This window comes from Musca vetustissima, unplaced genomic scaffold, assembly GCF_032173495.1.
Source record: "Musca vetustissima isolate MV318-11 ecotype Yass unplaced genomic scaffold, APGP_CSIRO_Mvet_v1 utg65560, whole genome shotgun sequence".
NCBI classification, from domain to species: Eukaryota; Metazoa; Arthropoda; class Insecta; order Diptera; family Muscidae; genus Musca; species Musca vetustissima.
The window spans coordinates 5099-21670 of NW_026877345.1; the positions used below are offsets into that span (position 1 = coordinate 5099).

Genomic DNA, 16572 nt, shown 5'->3' on the forward strand with positions numbered 1-16572 from the left:
CGACTCTAAGGATTATTTGTAAAAAATGAGTACATTTTTTTTAAATACGACGTTTTTGTCGACGTTCGAATTTTCAAAAATTTTCGGTCAGATCTTAAATTACAAATATTTTTAAAAAGCCACGCTTAGGGTAGACAGTCAAACAAAGATATGCTTAAAAATCCACGCTTATCCAAAAAATATTTTGAAAAATCCACGCTCAGGATAGACAATCAACAAATATTTTTAAAAATCCACGCATAGGGTAGACAGTCACCAAACATTTTTAAAACTCCACGCTTAGGATAGACAGTCAAAAAATATTTTTAAAAATCCACGCATAGGGTAGACAGTCACCAAATATTTTTAAAACTCCACGCTTAGGATAGACAGTCAAAAAATATTTTTAAAACTCCACGCTTAGGATAGACAAGTCAAAAAAATATTTAATATTTATCCTAAAATATTTTTAGAAAATTCCAGCTTATGATAAAGTTCCATAAAATACTCTTACAACAAAATTTTCAAATCGACTCTAAGGATTATTTGTAAAAAATGAGTACATTTTTTTTAAATACGACGTTTTTGTCGACGTTCGAATTTTCAAAAATTTTCGGTCAGATCTTAAATTACAAATATTTTTAAAAAGCCACGCTTAGGGTAGACAGTCAAACAAAGATATGCTTAAAAATCCACGCTTATCCAAAAAATATTTTGAAAAATCCACGCTCAGGATAGACAATCAACAAATATTTTTAAAAATCCACGCATAGGGTAGACAGTCACCAAATATTTTTAAAACTCCACGCTTAGGATAGACAGTCAAAAAATATTTTTAAAAATCCACGCATAGGGTAGACAGTCACCAAATATTTTTAAAACTCCACGCTTAGGATAGACAGTCAAAAAATATTTTTAAAACTCCACGCTTAGGATAGACATATCAAAAAAATATTTAATATTTATCCTAAAATATTTTTAGAAAATTCCAGCTTATGATAAAGTTCCACAAAATACTCTTACAACAAAATTTTCAAATCGACTCTAAGAATTATTTGTCAAAAATGAGTACATTTTTTTTTAAATACGACGTTTTTGTCGACGTTCGAATTTTCAAAAACGTTCGGTCAGATCTTAAATTATGTATTATTATCTGTATAATCATCTTTTATTACTCTCAACATCCAACTAACCCATTTTTCACCCCATCTCCTTCCATGTCACCCTCTCACAAATTTCAAATCAAAATCCCTTCGCTTTCTCCGGCGGTGATATAGCCGAAGATTTAAAAAGAAACCCGGCTAATATGGAACACAGTATGGGCACTGAAGCGCTGGTCGCAGTTGCAGCAGCAGCTGCCGCTGCTGCTTTTCAAGCCGCCTCAACTGCGGGCAATGCCAGTTTGTCATATTCGGAATTTGCGAATGAAAGGACACGTAAGCGCACCACTTTTGATCCCGATGTCGAATTGCCGCAGCTTCAGCAATGGTTTCAGGAGAATCCCCATCCAACGAGGCAGCAGATGCAGGCCTATGTGATGCAGCTGAATGCCTTGGGATCGCGCCGTGGCTCCAAGCCATTGGATTTAAAAAATGTGATATACTGGTTCAAAAATGCCCGGGCCGCCCTGAAACGTGCTGAAATGCGTGGTGGATTTGATGGCACGCAGGGTGGTGACAGCTGTGTAAGTGGCTGCAGTGGTGGTGACAGCAGTGGTGGTGACAGCAATGTAGGTGGCTGCAGTGGAGGTGACAGCGGTGTAGGTGGCTGCAGTGGTGGTTGCAGCAGTAGTGGTGGCAGCGCTGCAGGAATGCAGGCAAATTCAACTATGTATGGCGATGACTTGACGGATTTTTCAAATGAAGAACGACGCAAACGGGATCGTACATTGTTCGATCCCGTTACTGAGGTGCCAAAGATGGAACATTGGTTTGCTATTAATGCACATCCATCTCATAGTCTCATTTTAAAATATACCGACGATTTGAATAAAATGCCCTATAGGTGAGTTGGATTTTTATAAATTTTTATTTTTTTTATAAAAAACTAGCGGGCCCGGCAAAAGTTGTCTTCCATAGCATTATTGTTGATGTATAAGTTACAAATATAATTCAAGATAGCCCAATATTAAGCTACACTCCACGATTTAAGATAGTGCTCTGAAATTTGCACATACATTGCTACTATCCTACGATATTTGGTATTGAAAATGTTCAATTTTAGTTCACTATTTAGGGTATCCCCATATAACGGTAACTCGCAGTATGAGAAATTTTAACGATTTTTTCAACAGAAGTGGTTGTACTAGAGCAGAATTGTCCGTACCAAATATTATCAATATTGTCACGTGTTTCGGGGTACCGCCTATATAATGGTAGCCCTAAACATTTGGTATTTTGAAGATCTTGGGCACGGTTTTCAACAGCATTGCTTTTAATTTAATATAGGGGATAGTTCTTGAGCAGAAAATCTATAGAAAAGTATCAATATTGGCCCAAGTACATTTGGTATTTGGCTGTAATTTTATATTTTGGATGATCATCGAGTAGAAAATGATCCTAACATAATTTGGCCAAGCTTCCGAAAATGGCACTCCACATATAATGGCACTCCACATTATACGATACTTTGGAGATTTGGACACGTTTTTCAATCTAATCAGCTGTAATTGGTTGTTTTATTTGGTAGCATGAATCCTACTAAAATTGTCAATATCAGTTCACTCTTCTGTATTTTGGGGGATTTTGTCACGTGTTAGAACCAAATTGGATGTTATTTTATATTTTAGATGTACAGTGAGTACAAAAATTTACTTACTAAAAGTATATTGATCCAAGTTTCCGGGTAGCACCCATATAATGGTATCCCCCATATTTCCTCATGTGGTGTCAAATCTTCATACCAACAATTAATTAATCCCCATTCCCATTGTATGTCTAATGTCTATATAATGAAATATGTCATATTAGGGGTGAAAAATATTGGAAAATTATCTATTTAGGACCAAGTTTTGATATAGCATATAAATACAGGTCCCGCCCCATTTTCGGTTCTATAAAGACATTGACCGAATTTTTTCATAGAGTTGGCTATAATTGGGGATAACGGATTCCAGTGAATAAAAAATAGCATCCCAGAAATTATGCATGCATACGTTTTAGAAATACGCCATAATTATTTCCCGTTCAATTTTCGGTATGTTGAAGTTCTTACTCCCGTTTCCAACCTGAGTGTTATCGGTAGTTGGATAGATAGTAATAATAGTTGGATAGGTAGATAATATATCGTAGACATATTTTCTAATATTGCTGATTTTATGTTAGTTGTTCTCTTTTCAGCTGAGCTCTATGATAGATTTTTGCACATTTTTGGTATCGGATATATGAGAGGTGTTCTGTTTATAACTTCAAAGATATTGATAAACGATTAGACTTATAACCACCTGATTTGATATTTCACGTGGCATAGCAACATTTCAGGTACTTTAAGGAACAACATGTTCTTATTATTATTTTCAAACAAATTAATCTAGGGCATACATCTTAGAATCATTCATATCCTGATTTTTCATCCTTGCATTAGTCCGAAAATGTACGTGCATTTTATGCAAAACGTGTACATACAATGATCGCTTGTACATTCAATGATATACTTCTTAATTATTTGTGTATTCGCCCAAAAAATGTTTCAATACAATGTCAATCCAATTGAAAAAAATTAAATTAAAAATGCAAATATGTTGCAAAATACTTTTTGCAAAATTAACGAACAACAATTCATTTTTATATATATAGATAGATATAGATATGCATTTTGAATTTTTGAAAAATTCCTTCAAATATTCCCGTTTCTTAAAGTCTTTGAAAGAATATTTTTAGTAAATTCACGTTATGATAATTTTATAAAAAAAAAAATATTAAAAAAATGCTCTCTTTTGATAGTCCTTGAAAAAAATATATATAAAAAATTCCCACTTAGTATAGAAGGTAAAAAATATTTTTAAAAATCTCCACTTAGGACGGATGGTAATTCCTTCAGGTTTTTATTTTTAATTCCTTCAGGTTTTTTAGTTTTTTATTTTTAATTTTTTAACAAATATTACTAAACAATCAATCTTTCCCTCTTTCTTCTCTATCATTACAGACAAAAGTTTCCACACTTGCAAACCAAAAATGTACAATTATGGTTTAAAAACCACCGGGCTAAATGCAAACGTCAAAATTTGTCGCTGTAATTCCTGTTTGAATTCCTTTTAAAATAATATGAAGAACTAAATAAAAATAATTATGTAAAATTTAAATAACTAAAACGACAATATTGTTTATATTAAATAACAAAAAAAAAAAACAATAATTTAAGGAGTTATACATATTTAAAACCAGTGAGCGGAGCAGTATAGTCGGACGGGGCCGACCATGCGATACCCTACACAACTACCACGAACTCTAACTATCTGAGGATGTTTATTCCGAGTCTGAGTAATATTTCGTGATATTTGCCCCCTCTTGTCCGATTACAGGTTAACAACACCTCTTCCTTACTTTTTTCGAATATTCAGTACAGTCCTTCTAATTACTTGTCCAGATTACGGTGGGTTGTGTTGTGATTTTCGGATTATGCTCTACTCGAAAACACACAAAAAATTATGTTTTCGGTCCATTTCATCCCAAAATTTTAATCTGATCATCACCGAAAATTGTAGGCGTTGTTCTTGACCATAACTGGAACTTCATGAAAAATGTCAAAGCCATCAGCGCGATATTTCTCCCTCTAATGTGGTAATGGGTTACTGAATAATATCTGAATACGTAAGCACCTGTAAATATTTGACTGTAACTCCCACATCTGAGTAGATACATCACTATATTTGGTATCAATTTAAAGGCCAACCACTCCTCTTGGATATGCTATCAACTCCTGGGGTCTACATCCTCCAGGAGTAAATATGTATGCCATAGAATACAAATTTTGTCATTTTTCACACAAAAGTCAGGGTCCATTTGAGCCGCTAAATATTGACCGATCTTTATCAAAACATGCATGCTTATTCTCTGACCCGATCCCCTTCTCCATGCAAAAATTCGCGGTGTTTGGGCCATAATTGCGGCCTCTGGAGCGACCAGAAAAACCGACAAAAATTTAGTATTTGGTCCATTTCATCCCCTAAATATTAACCGATCTTTTCCAAAAACAATAGGGGTCTTCATTGGCCAGAACCCATCCTACATGCAAAATTTCGTGAAGATTGGTCCATAACTGTGGCCTGTATCGTGTTTACAAATTATAATGGACGGACGGACGGACGGACACACATGTCTAGATCGACTCAGCTAGTCGAGATATGACGATCGGTATACTTAAAGGTGGGTCTAGGACCAATATTTCGCGGCGTTACAAACATTTGGGGCTGCACAAAGCTATAATACCCTGACAACATAGTTGTGTAGGGTATAAATATACTGATATAAATTATATCAATTACTTCCCCAAAATTTTGTAATTTATAAAAAAAAATTTCTTTAAAAAAATAATGCAAAGAAATTCCAGCCAATTTTCATAAAAATATATTATACAAATACTTTGTAGAATTATAAAAAAATATTAGGTCTTAAATTTAAAATGTATTATACCCTACACAACTATGTTGTCAGGGTATTATAGCTTTGTGCAGCCCCAAGAGTTTGTAACGCCGCGAAATATGGTCCTAGGCCCACCTTTAAGTATATCAATCGTCATATCTCGACCATTATAATTTGTAAACATGATATATACAGTTATGGACCAATCTTCATGAAATTTTGCATGTATGATGGGTTCTGGCCAATGAAGACCCCTATTATTTTTGGTGAAGATCGGTTAATATATAGGCGGTGAAATGGACCAAAAACTTTATTTGTGTCTGATTTTCTGGTCGTTCCAGTGGCCGTAATTATGGTCCAAACATCGCTAATTTTTACATGGAGAAGGGGATCGGGCCAAATAATAAGCATGCCTGTTTTGATTAAGATCAGTCAATATTTAGCGGGTCAAATGCACCCTGTGTGAAAAATTACAAATTTTGACATAGTCGCCAGAAGTTACCAGTATATCAAAGAGGAGTGGTTGGCCTTTAAATTGATACCAATTATATTGTCGTATGTACTCGGTTGTGGCAGATACACTTACATATTTACAGGTGCTTACGTATTCATATATTGTTTAGGAAACAATTACCACACTAGAGGGCGGAATATAGCGCTGATCGCTTTGAAATTTTCCATGAGGTTCCAGTTATGGTCAAGGACAACACCGATAATTTTCGGTGATGACCAGATAATAATATTGGAATGTAGTGGACCGAAAAGTCAATTTTCCGTGTTTTTGAAAGCCGAACATCACAACAAAACCCACGGTGAAGGGAATCTGGTTAAGTAATTAGAAGGGCTGTACTGAATATTAGTAATATTTGTTGACCTCTAGTCGGTCAAGAGGGTGCAAATATCGCTAAATATTGCTCAAGCTCAGAACATTGCTCAGAACATAGAACCACAGAAAGTCAGATTGAATTTGTGTAGGGCATCATATGGTCGGCCCCATCCGACTATACTGCTTTGCTCACTAGTCACAAAATACAAACGACAAATAACATTGCATGCAAAACATAAAAAAATATTGATTACAAAATTTGGAGAAAATATATAAAATATTAGTTAAATAGCAAACAGAAACATGACCACTTAGAAGAGCCTCAGCCTTTATGCTAATGACTTTCTTTGCACCAAATCCGTTTCAGAAGATTTGGAATCGATTTACACAGGACCGTCCGTCTGTCTGGCTGGCTGGTGCACACGATAACTCTCGAAGGCAGCAACCGATTTCATTCAAAAAATTGTGCTAAAAATTTATTTTATAATACCATGCAAACGGATAGATTTTAACGAAACTTTGTACAGCCTATTATCTTTACCAAGCCTAAATCAAGTTTGAAGATGGGACCCATCGGTCCATTCCTTCTGGTACCTCCCCCATAGAGGGTCAAAATTTTGAATATTTATAATACCAATATCAGGCGAAATGAAAGTCTGATTTGATCCAAACTTTGCACAACCAATTATCTTTACCAAGCCTAGATCAAGTTTGAAGATGGGACCCATTTATCCACTCCTTCTGGTACCTCCCGCCAAAAAAATATTTTAAATATCCACGTCTGTTTATAGACCCCAAAAAATATTTGTAAAAATCCTCGTCTGTTTATAGACCCAAAAAAAATTGTTTAGTCCTTGAAAAAATATTTTTTGAAAATCCACAACGAAGTATTGTCACCAATGTATCAATCTACACCTTTTTCTTATGTTATTCAAAACATTTCAAATGCAATTTGATAATTTCATTCGAAATTCACAACATATAATTTGCAATTTGAGAATTCCAATTGCAATTCATGACATATCTGTTGTAATTCGAGAAATTAATTTGTAATTCATAGAATACCTTTCGAAATTCATAGAATTTCATTTGAAATTCATAAACTTTTACTTTAAATTCCAAGTATTGCATTTGAATTCATAAAATTCCATTTGATATTAATAAAATTCCATTTGAAATTTAAATAATTCCACTTGAAAGTCTTAACATTTCATTGGAAATACATAACACTTCATTTGTTTTTCATAACATTTCATTTTAAATTCGAAAAATATTAATGATAACACACAATGAATGTGTATGAATTTGAAATGAATTGTTTCGAATTAAAACTGAAATATTCTGAATTACAAGTGAAATATTATAAATTTCAAGTTGAATACTTTGAATTTTAAACGGATTTCTTTGAATTTCAAATGAAACCCTACAAATTTCAAATGGAAATATAGCAATTACAAATGAACAGTTTTAAATTACAAATGAATTTTTTTTGAATTTCATATGAAAAGTTTAACATTACAAATGAAATGTTGTAAATTACCAATTACATACTCGAATTACAAGTGAAATGTTATGAATTGCAATTTGAGTTCTCGAATTACAAATGAAATTCTCGAATTGCAATTGAAATGTTTTGAATAACATTTGAAAAATGTGTAGACCTAATTCAGTACTCGGTACAATATTTTGTCTCAATCGGACCAATATTGGAAGTTTGGTGCACCATTTACATAAAATCGGACGAAACTACATATGTGAGATATATCTAAATCTGAACCGATTTTGAACTGTGGTAAAGGTTATTATGTCTTTGTGCATATGTTTGTAAAAGGCAAATCGAGAGAGACCCAAGATTTTGCGCAGCCTACTGAATTTACAGCCTGTTTTTTTAAAATTTTGACTTACGACCAAACTCCTTGGTTTTGAAAAATATGTCGTTTATTTTTGTTTTGAATCAAGAAACATTTTTTTACATAAATAAAGGTTTCGTTCGAATTGTTTCGTTTCGAATTTTACAAAAACAGGCTGTTAGTCCAGGTTGATCGACTCGGATTTAGATATAGCTCACAAATCGTTAGCTAAAATGCAAAAAGGTGTAACTACAAAATATTGAAAATTTACTTTTTCAATGAATATTGTGAATGTCAATAAACTACATGTGTTGAAAAAGTTTTACGCGTCTGCGGTCCAAAAAGGAGCTTCTATTAACAAAAAACAAAAATACGTAACTACAAGTGGGTTTATAATAATAATAATTGAAAAACAATTTTGTTTTATTTAGGTATACATCTGTCAGTGTATTAAAAGTGAACTTAGAAAAATCTTCATTTGACATGTTTATAGTTTTCATTCAAAACAGTTGTTTGCTTCTCCTACACAATTACGCTTTTGTTAGTTACGCCTTTTTGCATTTTAGCTAACGATATATAGATAGAGCCAAGATTTTGCATAGCGTACTAAACTTCCAATATTAGTCCGAATTCACATATATCTCACATATAGTTACTTCCGATTTTATGTTAATGGAGCAAACATAGCTTCCTTGGCACGAAATTTATTGGTAGCAAAAATTGACACCCACTGAGAAAAAACGAGTAGACCATTGTTGATATTTTTGTGCTAAGATTTGCTAACTATGAGAATTCAAAATGCTAAATTATAACTAATTTGGTTAAAAAACATGCCAAAACTCTACAAAATACTTAATAATGGGGGGCACCGTTATATGTGAATTACACCGAAGCATAGGCTAGTATTTATAATTTCTTTTGTAGGAAGATTTTCTGCCGAGTGAAGTGAAAAGGTGGATCAATACAAATAATTATTAGTAGGAACAAGTTCTACAAATTGAGAATCCATAATACCAAATTACAGCCAATTAAATCAAAAACCGTGCTCGAAATATAAGAGATAACGTTATTTGGAACTACCCTAAAAAATGTTGATGATGTTTGGCTGGAAAAATTGCTACAACAGTCTCAAAATATGGAATATAGGAGAGTGCCGTAATATAGGGGCTACCCCATAAAGTGGGCCAATCTTGATCATTTTAAGTAGGAAGATGATCCAGTTGATGTCTTAATTTCCAATCCTTCGCTTTCGTACGTTTGTCCTGCATGCGTGGGCAACCCCCCTGATGCTTCTGATACATCCACATTGCGAAGTGATGTTAGCCGCCTTAATGACAAATTTGACAATTTTCTGCGAGTGAATGTTGAGGAAAGGAACGAGGTTAAGAAGGCTATTGATGGTGTTGTTGATATGAAGAATGATATGTCAACGTTTATTAAGAATGTTGAATCTCAAATTGCTGAATGCCGTGATTTTATATAAAAGGTGGATACTAAGGCTGATACTAAATTGTGCCAACTTCGACATGAGAATAATGTTTTGCATTGGAAAATAAATAGAGCGGACATTGTTATCAGTGGGTTGCCTGAAGGTATGGGCAATTTTGTAGATCCAATTGTCAAGCTCGGCGAATTTTTTTTACATATCGATTATTCGTCATGATATTAACTATGCTACATCAACCATAAGAAGTCTGTATTGGTGAAATTTAATGATGTCTTTATACGGGACGAAATTATGAAGAAATATTTTAAGAATCTTAAAGCCAAAACGCTTATGGTATGCCATCATGTTATCGCCAGATATTCCTGATCGTGCCGTAAATATTCCAGGATATAAACTTATACGTAATGATCGGCTAACATCTGGTCGAGGTGGTGGTGTAAGAATTTTTGTTTTGAACGGATTAAAATGTAAATCCATTTATAAGACTTCCGAGGTAGGATGCGAATCAATTTTTCTGGAGATTAGTTATGGTGGTGTTACATTTCTATTTGGGATTGTTTACCTTTCTAGAGGTGATTTGCAATTATTTGAAATTCATCATTGTGAACTTCTTGCTAAGTATGAAAACGTCATAATTTCGGGCGATTTCAACTGCAATCTGTTTAATACGAGTAAGGCTAACTTAGTACGTTCACTTTGTACGAGGCTCAATATGTCAATAGGCCACAACTGTCGGCCTCCACATTTTGATTTAGCCTCGCGTTCTACTTCCTTAATCGACTTTTGGCTTGTCAGTGATATAAATTTGCTTTCTATAATTGATCAGGTCCAATGTCCTTCTAAATCTGACCATGTTATGATTTTCACTAGTTTGAAGTTTAATTTCCGTCGTCTGCCTGAGTTTGTTGAGTATTAAGATTACTTTAATATTGATTGGGTTGGGATTAATGAATTTAATCGTCAATCCTTTTTTGAAGCTATCGATGTTGATACTAAGTGCTCTATTATTGATTGCCTTTTTAAAAACCTTTTTAATTTCGTTCCAATGGTTAGAAGAATAACTTCTTATACCATTGACCCGTGGATGACATCTAGGAGAGGCTTTTTATAGATCACTCAGGGACCTGGCATATTCTGTGTATCTATCTGACCAAACTTCTGAAAATTGGAATTCTTACTGCAGGCTACGTAACAAGGCGAAAAGTGTGATACGCAAAGAGAGAAGGATGCATTTCGTAAAACTAGTTGCTGGGTTAGATTCCACTGGTTTGTGGAGAGTTCTTAAAACATCTGGTTGTACAAATAGTGCAAATATTTCTATCTCTGAAGATGTAAATGTCATTAATGAATCTTTTGTCAGTCCTATCTATAGGAGTTCTGAACCTTTTGATTTCGATGAAATTATTAATACTGACGGTTCCCATTCTTTTCGTTCAATTGATGAACCCGAATTATTAGAGGCTCTTTTAAAGGTCAAATCTTAGTCTGTCGGGATTGATGGAATTCCTATTAATATCATTAAGCTAATTTTTCCATTGGTTGGATTGTTCATACTTAATTTGGTTAACTATATTTTAATGCCATCTTCCTTCCCCAAACTTTAAAAACAGCACGTGTAGTACCTATACCCAAGTCAAAAATCATTCATGGGCCTGAGAATCTTCGTTCAATTTCTATCCTCCATTCATTGTCTAAGGTTGTTGAGCATGTAATTAAGAAACAGTTGCTCGAATTCACAACACCTAGGATATTTCATTCTCAATATCCTTTCCGCCAGGGACATAACACATCATCCTTGCTCCTGCATGTTGCTGATTCTATACTCATGAATATTAACTCTAATAAGATTAATGTCATGATTTCTCTAGATATGTCTAAGGCTTTTGACTGTATTTGTTATAAAACAATGGTTGGCAAACTAAACAGTGAATATGGTATTTCTAGGTCTGCTTGCAGACTTATTTATTCTTATTTAACTGGACGATTGCAATTTGTTGCTTTAAATGGTGAAAAATCTAATTTCATAGAGTTGTTTTCTGGAGTTCCACAAAGATCAGTTCTGGGGCCCCTATTATTTGTCTTGTATATTAATGATCTTCCTGGTATATTTAGCCCTCGCTCATGTGCCACATTTCTCTTTGCAGATGATGTATTCTTGTTGTTTTCAGGTACTATTTCTAGTATAGATATTTTAGAGAGTTCTATTAACTCTAGCTTAGAACGTTTTTTGAACTGGACTCTTTAAATTCTTTAAATGTGAATGCTTCGAAAACTAAGGCAATGTTATTTTGCCCTAACAACTGTTCGTCGGTTGATTTGAACATCTTCCTTGGTAGTGCTCGAATTGAATTTGTTGATAAACATAAATGCATTGGTATTATATTAGATAGTAGGTTAACATTTAAGTCTCATATCGACGTCGTTGCTGGAAAGGTTTGGGGTATTCTGCGCAGAATACGTTCGACTAATATGTTCTTGCCCCTTCGTGTCAAAACTATCTTAGCTCGCTCGCTTCTATTGTCGCAAGTTGTATATGGTTTAGAGGTTGTTTCAGGCACTGTTGGCAATTGCACTCTTAAGCTAAGGCGTGTGGTGAATACTATTGTGCGATTTGTTTACAGTGTTTCCAGTAGGAATCATATAACGAGTCATGTAAAAATTTTTCTTGGCTGCTCGTTCAAAAACTTTGTCAAATGTCGCAATTTAATATTGTTCCACAAAGTTGTGAAGACTGGTAAGCCTACTCTTTTGCGTTCGTTCTTTGTTTTTTCTAGATCCACTAGAAACCCTAAAATTTTTATACCACGCGTTTTTCTATCTGTGTACGCTATCAGTGAGTATTTGGTTCATTATTTCTTCTTTATAAATGTATAAATTTTGAATTTATTATTAATATTGAATTATTCTTAGGCATATATTGAGCTTGTAATATATTGGCCGTGAAGGCTTCCTTATTACTGAATGAATAAATAAATAAATAATTTCAGTGCAAATTTTCAAAGCTATTACAGTTTATATCGTGATTTCAGACAGTTTCAGGCAGACAGATGAAGAGGCAGGAAGGCGTATAGGGCTAAATCAACATAGCATTTTTTCTGATGTAGAATGTATGGGATCTCCTACAAATCTTTCGAGATGTTGCAAACCAAATGATAAATTTTATACACACTCCACATTACGACGGAGGGTATAAGTTAAACTGTTTTAAGTTATTTTTATTTTTTAAAAAAGACTTCGTGTTGAAATTCACACCTCTTTGTTTTATTAATTATAAATGGCAACTAAACTAATATTAACAGTTTATGATCTTAAGCTAGCTTCGCTGCAACTTATTCCTATAGTTTAACTCGATATCGTTTATTATTGGAATTATTTGCGTTACTTGTTCACATGGCAAATCATATTTAGTACAAAAATAATATGAATATGTTGCTCCTTAACTTCTCCCCCTTTAAATTCATACGTCCTCGTATGAACTTATTGTCATCACCTTGTTAAAAAACGGAATATTATTTAGGCTTTTGACCCCTCTTGGCGATCTCCTCTAATTTGTCTTCTTTTTCGGATGTAGTTATTTTTATATTACTCTCAGGATTTTTGTGGTAAAGTTTGTTTCTAAGTATCACAATTATGATGGTTAGTGTTAGAATGCCACTCTAATTGCAGCAGTAAACAACGGGGGAGTTATACATCACACAATCATTTCTAATTCCAGTGTAAATGCAGACATATTTAAATTATTTATAGAAAGTCTTTTGGAGAAAATCTATCCAGAGTTGGAAAATTCGTTTTTGATAATGGATAACCCTCAATACACAAGGAACATGACAAAAAAAAATTGATCGAATCCATAAGAGGCAACCTTAAATTCCTACTGCCTTATTCTCCAATGCTAAAACCAATTGAAAATGAATTTTCAAAAATAAAATTATTTGCAAGAGCTGAGCTGTGTGACGTTTCAATGGAACATAACATTTTTCATGTAATCGAGCGAAGTATTCAAGAGCTTACTCGGCAAGATTGCTCTAATTACCTTATGGACAGGGTCTTGAAAATCTCACAAGCTGCAAGTCGGAAACCTCTTCATTAAATAAGCAGTTACCTTATCATCTACAATTTATAAAATCAAATATGTATTTCGTATTTATGCCCAGGCATTCAATTCATGTTTTAACATATTTATAAAAAATTAGCTGACCCGACAAACGTTGTTTTGCCTTAGTTATAGGTATATTTCATTATTAAACAAAGTTTTCAGATTACCATTATAGATTTGTATATGTTTGCTAAATATTTTATATATAGTTTTTGACAGTTAAGGGGCAAAAGTTTGGAAAATGTTGACGCCGTATACCTTCTTTTAATTGTAAGTGCCAGTTTTATATCTTAACTCAATATCGTGAAATGTTGTAATCACATTTTGTAAGGACTTGACTTTAATTTAACTTTTGAATAAATTGTTGTTTAATGTTACATAGGTTCGCATCCAAATTTCAAGTTGTCGGCCAAAAAAAGAAACATTGTCGAAAAATAATACACTTTACTGACAAATATGAAAATGAAATTTAATTTATCTGACGGGAATACTAATAATGCTATCATTACCATTATTTTCGTCGATGTTAATGATCGCATTATTAGTATTAGAACATACACATATTTTATGAAATTAGAAGTTTTGATCTAACTAACTCAAAAAACACTATGTCTTAAAAAAGCTCGATACAAAAATTGGGGAATTGTAATAATTACTTAATATATTTGTTTTGTCGGAATCTCACAATTAGTTTGCATATTTTCCTATTCTGACCACATACTATTCGATTCCATGTAGGATTCGAATTTAAGTGTATTCTTCCTCAATATAATAAAATGTCCTCCTTCGTGTTTTGTTGACGTATATAGCAAATTACTAACATCATTGAACTATATTGATAGACGTTTTCGTTTTTACTAAAACATAAAAACGTATGTCTATGTATTGGCAATTTTCTCAAAAATATTCCTTGTATTAATTACTTGGAAAGTAGTAAAAAATATCCATTTAATTGCCTTTAATTCGATATTCCCCATTGGGTAGGGAATTTCACTCATAATTGCCCGTATAGTTTTGGTATAGGCTCCACATAATGGAAGCGCTTAATCTTTACTTTACCATGTCTTACAGTGTTTTATTTGAGAAAAAATTCACAACCTATACATACCATGGAAATTGCTTTACATAACATACCTAATATTTTCAAAATAATAAATCTTGATTTTATGGAAAACGTGAGCAAATAATAAATACTCTCTCTGTCCATTTTCTTTTTATATTTAACTTTAATGAAAATATGAGTTTTTTTTCCAATTAATTGTAGAAAATTAACACATTTTGAGAATTTTCCATAAATGACAAATACTAGTGTTAAGTAATAATAATTGCCGAAGGCGGTCATTTTGACTGTTTTTCAATTTCAAGTACAACTGTGTATATTATGACACAGCTTTTTAAAATTGAGTGACTTTTGGTCTGTTCCAGTACTTTTTTAATAGTAAAGCTAATAAAAGGGAAACATGTCACAATCGCACTCAGAGTACCAAATAATTTGAAAAGTTCGAGAACGCAATCTAGTAAATATGCCGAAATTAGATGGCAATACTTCAAAATCAACATTACAGCCTATCAGAAGTAGGCATTCCTGTTTGTTTAATAAGATACAACAACAAATATTTTACAAAAACAACATTGTTGTTATAGAAATTAAATTGTCATGCTGACAATAAGTTTTTGACAAAAATAAACAAAAACAATTATTTTTTTTTTCTGTCAAAAACTATTCTTTGAATAATAATTAATGAATTTGTGTATTCTTGAGTTAATGGAGGTTTTAGGTCAGTGAATAATAAAGTTTAAGACCTGGTCGTGATTAATTTTAAGTTTCCCACATGTAGCCCATGGCTCCTTGTGACGTTGTTTATATTGTGGATTACAATCTATGTTTTCTATGGAGTGACTTCAAATCTTGCCTTCTTAAAGAAAATTAAAGGACATAAATCCCCGGCCAAAGACTAAATCATGGAAATTGTGCTGACCGTATAAAATCTTTCCATAGACGTATTTAACCTCCGCCGAGAATTGTGACAAGCACCAAGGGGCCGATTCCAATTTAGGCTAACATAATATGCTCGATTTAATGAGTAGCTGTGATTTCTGGACAGATTTCCACACATAACATAATATATGTCGACCAATCGGTGAACTGGGTTATAACTGAGCCTAGGTTTGAAGACCATTTTTGAAATCGAAATGTAATATTTGGTCTGTCCAGAACCTGCAAGAATGTATTTTTTTTACTACGATAACCAATTTTCCTTTATGATATCGAAGAAAATAGTATAAAATAGTAGCTTATTGCAGTACGGGAACAGACCAATTGAAAGTGTTTTTGATAATTTGCTTTACAAACAATAAAGAAAAAAGTTTGAAACCATATGATTGTCACTTACACCTTATTAAATACACCTTGCTACGTTTATTAATCATAGTAGCTGCTATCCCCCCTCTTTCATTTCCCGTATTCATATGTGATATACCTATATTGCCTAAAATCGGTCATTTTGATCATATAGTTCCGTTCCAGAACCTAAAAGAATCTACTCATTTTACATGTTTTGCAACTTTTTACTCGACAACAGTTCCTCAACCCACAAAACTGGTAAAACATTGACCCAAATTTAAGAGGGCACAAAACAAAATGACGTTCTCTTTGTAAACTTTTTACTCAAGAAATTTGGTCGAGTAAAAATGGTAAACAGGAATGCCTACTTCTGATTGGCTGTTATGTATTGCCATCTAATTTTGGTATATTTACTAGATTTGCGTTCCCGAACTTTTCAAATTATTTTGTA

The 16572-nt window shown here is 33.2% G+C and overlaps 1 protein-coding gene across 1 annotated transcript; it reads left to right on the forward strand.

The window, feature by feature from the left end:
• The first annotated feature begins 1285 nt into the window (after positions 1 to 1285).
• Positions 1286 to 4213, forward strand: LOC133321947 (uncharacterized). Its single transcript, XM_061531019.1, has 2 exons — positions 1286 to 1983; positions 4123 to 4213. The coding sequence occupies exons 1-2, from the start codon at positions 1286 to 1288 to the stop codon at positions 4211 to 4213; spliced, it is 789 nt and encodes a 262-aa protein (XP_061387003.1).
• Positions 4214 to 16572: the final 12359 nt, after the last annotated feature.